The 3,529-nt window shown below is 33.4% G+C and overlaps 1 protein-coding gene across 1 annotated transcript; it reads right to left on the bottom strand.

Moving 5' to 3' along the window:
* Positions 1–360: 360 nt before the first annotated feature.
* LOC116118636 (uncharacterized protein PFB0765w-like) lies at positions 361–2,584 on the bottom strand. The gene is made up of 2 exons (XM_031404627.1): positions 1,148–2,584; positions 361–775 (listed from the first exon to the last, which is right to left on the bottom strand). The coding sequence occupies exons 1-2, from the start codon at positions 2,414–2,416 to the stop codon at positions 578–580; spliced, it is 1,467 nt and encodes a 488-aa protein (XP_031260487.1). The 5' UTR covers positions 2,417–2,584; the 3' UTR covers positions 361–577.
* Positions 2,585–3,529: the final 945 nt, after the last annotated feature.

Here is a 3,529-nt window from a genome sequence, read left to right as displayed (position 1 = left end):
AATTACTTTAAAAAAAATCAGATTAAAAAATTTGAATAAAAAGAAAAAAAAATATGGTTATTAGATTGTAAAAAATAAAAACAAACAGATTAAAATATAAATGAGTTACAAACCCCCCATCAGCTCCAACCTCTACGCAACCAAATCCCTACCCAAAGAGTGTAGGTGATTTGTATGATAACCATAGAAATTTATTTTTCAGAATATTTAATTAGAGAATAAATAAAACTTATGTCAGAAAAATTAAATTAAATTAGATTTCTTGTTTTTAACGTGATGTTACGGAGATCAGTTAATTTTGTCCCTAAGCTGGCACTACTATTCTATCAATGGAGTAATTATATAGATTTTGAAGATATTTCATGTTATTACTACTTTTAACTTTTTATTTATTCACATCAAACCATAACACAAATTATAATGAGTTATAATAACAATTACCTGACATTTTCTTGAATAGACTCCAAGCTTCTTTTTCATTTAAAATGCCCATCCCGAAATTATTTGTGGAACCCATCTTCTCCAACGCATTTACATTTCTTGTTGTCATCAATATTTTACTTCTTCCACGATCAGTTCAGGAAGGAATTCCAACTGTCTTCAACTCTAAATCTTTCCAAATATTATCTAAAATTAGAAGGATATTCTTCTTCATCATTCTAGAATATAACTTACTTGCTCTTTCACTCTCATCTTCCTTTTCATCTTCGAATCTAAGACCTAGCTTCTTTGCAATTGCTGTTTGAATCTTTGTTGTATCAGGAGTTTCTGTTACCTGCAAGACAAAGAACCACAAAATATAATAAGAAAAAAAAAATCTTAAATGAATAACTATGCCTTTAAAAAAATAGATATTCATCTATTAAAAAAATAATCTAACAACAAAGTAAACCTTAAGAGATAAACTGAATTAAGATATATAAAATTATAAATAAAATAACAAAAACAAGGATTTCTTCATAAACAACGAAGAAAAAATATTCGGTTGAATACTTTTTTCTCGTAAATTATAAACATCCTTATATAGAAGAGTAAAATCTAATTAATTTCACTTAAATAAAATTACTGATATAAATTTAAATACTAATAATTATCACTCAAAATAAATATGCTAATTAAAAGTGAAACCCCTTGGTTTAAACATTACCTCAACAAAAACAATCTCATTAAAGAGCTTATTATTCTCAGCATTCCTACCAATTTCCTGCACAAGAGTGGTCTTGCCCAGACCACCCATCCCATAAACACCGATCATGTAGATATTCTCATCTTTTAATGCCTCCCATACATTCTTCTCAGCGGAGTTTCTTGATTCGAAAACCAAATAATCTTCATCAGATCTAAGCCATATCTCCTTGTGAATAGTAGGATGGGAAACTTTTTCGAATCTTTCTTCTTGCTGCAGGAGTGGACCAATATCATCCACCATTAATTCGGATGCTGCCTTGCTATATTGGTAGCGCGTCTGCCAGTCAGTGCCAATTGAACTTTGGTTTTCAATCAACTCCCCTGCTTTAATAATGATAGAGTCAACTTCCTCTAGCCACTTCTTCACATCCTCTTCAATCTCTTCCACATTTTTTTCAGCCACCTCAACCTTACGCTGCACTTTGAGTCTTGCATTCTTCAGCTTCGAAACATCATCTCGGAGCTTGTCAAAGTTCTTCTCTAGTGGAATAGTAGGATAGGAAACTCTGTCGAATTTCTCTTCTTGCTGCAGGAGTGGACCAATATCATCCACCATTAATTCGGATGCTGCCTTGCTATTTTGGTAGCGCGTCTGCCAGTCAGTGCCAATCGAACTTTGGTTTTCAATCAACTCCTCTGCTTTAACAATGACAGAGTCAACATCCTCTAGCCACTTCTTCACATCCTCTTCAATCTCTTCCCCATTGATTTTAGCCTCCTCAACCTTATGCTGCACTTTGCGTCTTGCATTCTTCAGCTTCAAAACATCATCTCGGAATTTGACAAAGTTCTTCTCGTACTTGGATTGTTGTATACACCAATCGAAAACTTCACCGAATCTTTCCTCTTGCAGCAGGAGTGGACCAATATAATCCCGCTTTAATTTGAATGCCTTCTTGCTATGTTTGTAGCGGTTGATACAGTTGGGGCGCAATCCCTTGAAACATCGAGCGTTTTCTTCTTTCTCTTCAATCAACCTCTCTGCTTCCGTAATGGTATTGTTCACCTTAGTCTGCCACTCCTTAACTCTCTGTTTGATCTCTTCCCCGTTCAGTTCAGCAACCTCAACCTTAACCTGCACTTCGTCTCTTGTATTCTTCAGGTTCTTAACTTCATCTTGGAGATTGTCAATGTTCTTCTTGTAGTTGTACAGGTACATAAATGGACGCCCAATCGGAGCAGCCAAGCACTTGACAACATCGAGAACAAAACTCGCGATTTCGACCATTTTCAAAACTTTCTACTTTCTCCTTCACTTGTATTTTTTTTTAAGATTGAAAAAAATAAGAGAAAGAAAGTAAAACAGAGTTAAAAACAGGACAACTAGGGCGCAAACTTTCAAATTTGAAAAATACAAGAGGAATTTTGGATAAAAAGAAATAAGAGATGAATTTTTTTTTTTTTTTAAACAAGATATAAGCGAATGGAAACTCAAATACTGATACAAATTTTTTTTTTTTTTTTTTTTTTTTAAGAAGTAATAAGAAAAAGGGATTTTTTTTTTCTTTAAAAGAGAAGTAAAGGAACAAGAGAGAAGTGAAAATCAAGCGATCTGACTTCAGAGTAAAAACTTTTGTAGTGGCATCTGAAGGGGGGAGAGAGGTTTCTGAGTGAGAATATGTTTTCGTGATTTATGAAAGACTGAGAGTGAGAGAGAAGAGGAAGAACAACAATTGATTCTAACTTTACCGTGGATGACTGATGACTCTGGAGACCCACCACTTGGGCTAGCTGACTTTGAATATCGATCTTGTGCTTCATAATTAATTATTTTATTATTGTTTGTGGTGGAAAAAGAAGATTAAAGTAGCTACAGTTACCATTCACTTTTTTAAGTGCTCTTGCAAAAGCTAAACTTTATAATTAATTAATTATTAATTATACATCTGTTTCTGCTTATTATAAACTTTCAAGCATGAGCTGGTTTCCATTAGTGATTGATGTAATTATTATTCTTTATGTTGGAGAATGAAGATTAAAGTGGTAATTACCTTCAAAACGCTAAAGTTTATGGCACAAATTGATAAATGATTTCATTAATTATTCAACCATCCCAGGTTAGCAATCCGTGTCACATTATGAATCGCCAATCAGAAATGACTTCAAGAAACACAAATGACTAACAAACTGGCCGTTGATCAAGAGCCCCAGATTGATGAACGAACAATTTTTGCTAAAGAAAGCAACCCTCTCAGCTTGATCTGAAATTGTTCAGAAAGTTTCTTCTCTGAATTGAAGTATAATAAAACGATGCTGTTTTACTTAAGTGACTAACTGAAACTTAATAGAAGCTTAATAGTATAATATTTCAGTTTTCCCAGTCGTAGTCAGCCTTCATACA

Source organism: Pistacia vera, unplaced genomic scaffold (genome assembly GCF_008641045.1).
Source record: "Pistacia vera cultivar Batoury unplaced genomic scaffold, PisVer_v2 Contig85, whole genome shotgun sequence".
NCBI lineage: Eukaryota > Viridiplantae > Streptophyta > Magnoliopsida > Sapindales > Anacardiaceae > Pistacia > Pistacia vera.
The sequence above is the reverse complement of the archived record's forward strand: the minus strand, read 5'-3'. Positions and strand labels throughout refer to the sequence as shown.

Bases quoted from the DNA above. Each gene is read 5' to 3' on its own strand.
- LOC116118636 (XM_031404627.1), bottom strand. From the start codon at position 2,416: ATGGTCGAAATCGCGAGTTTTGTTCTCGATGTTGTCAAGTGCTTGGCT. The intron at 776-1,147 runs GTAATGTTTAAA...TTTGTCTTGCAG, and splicing joins ATGAGATTGTTTTTGTTGAG to GTAACAGAAACTCCTGATAC.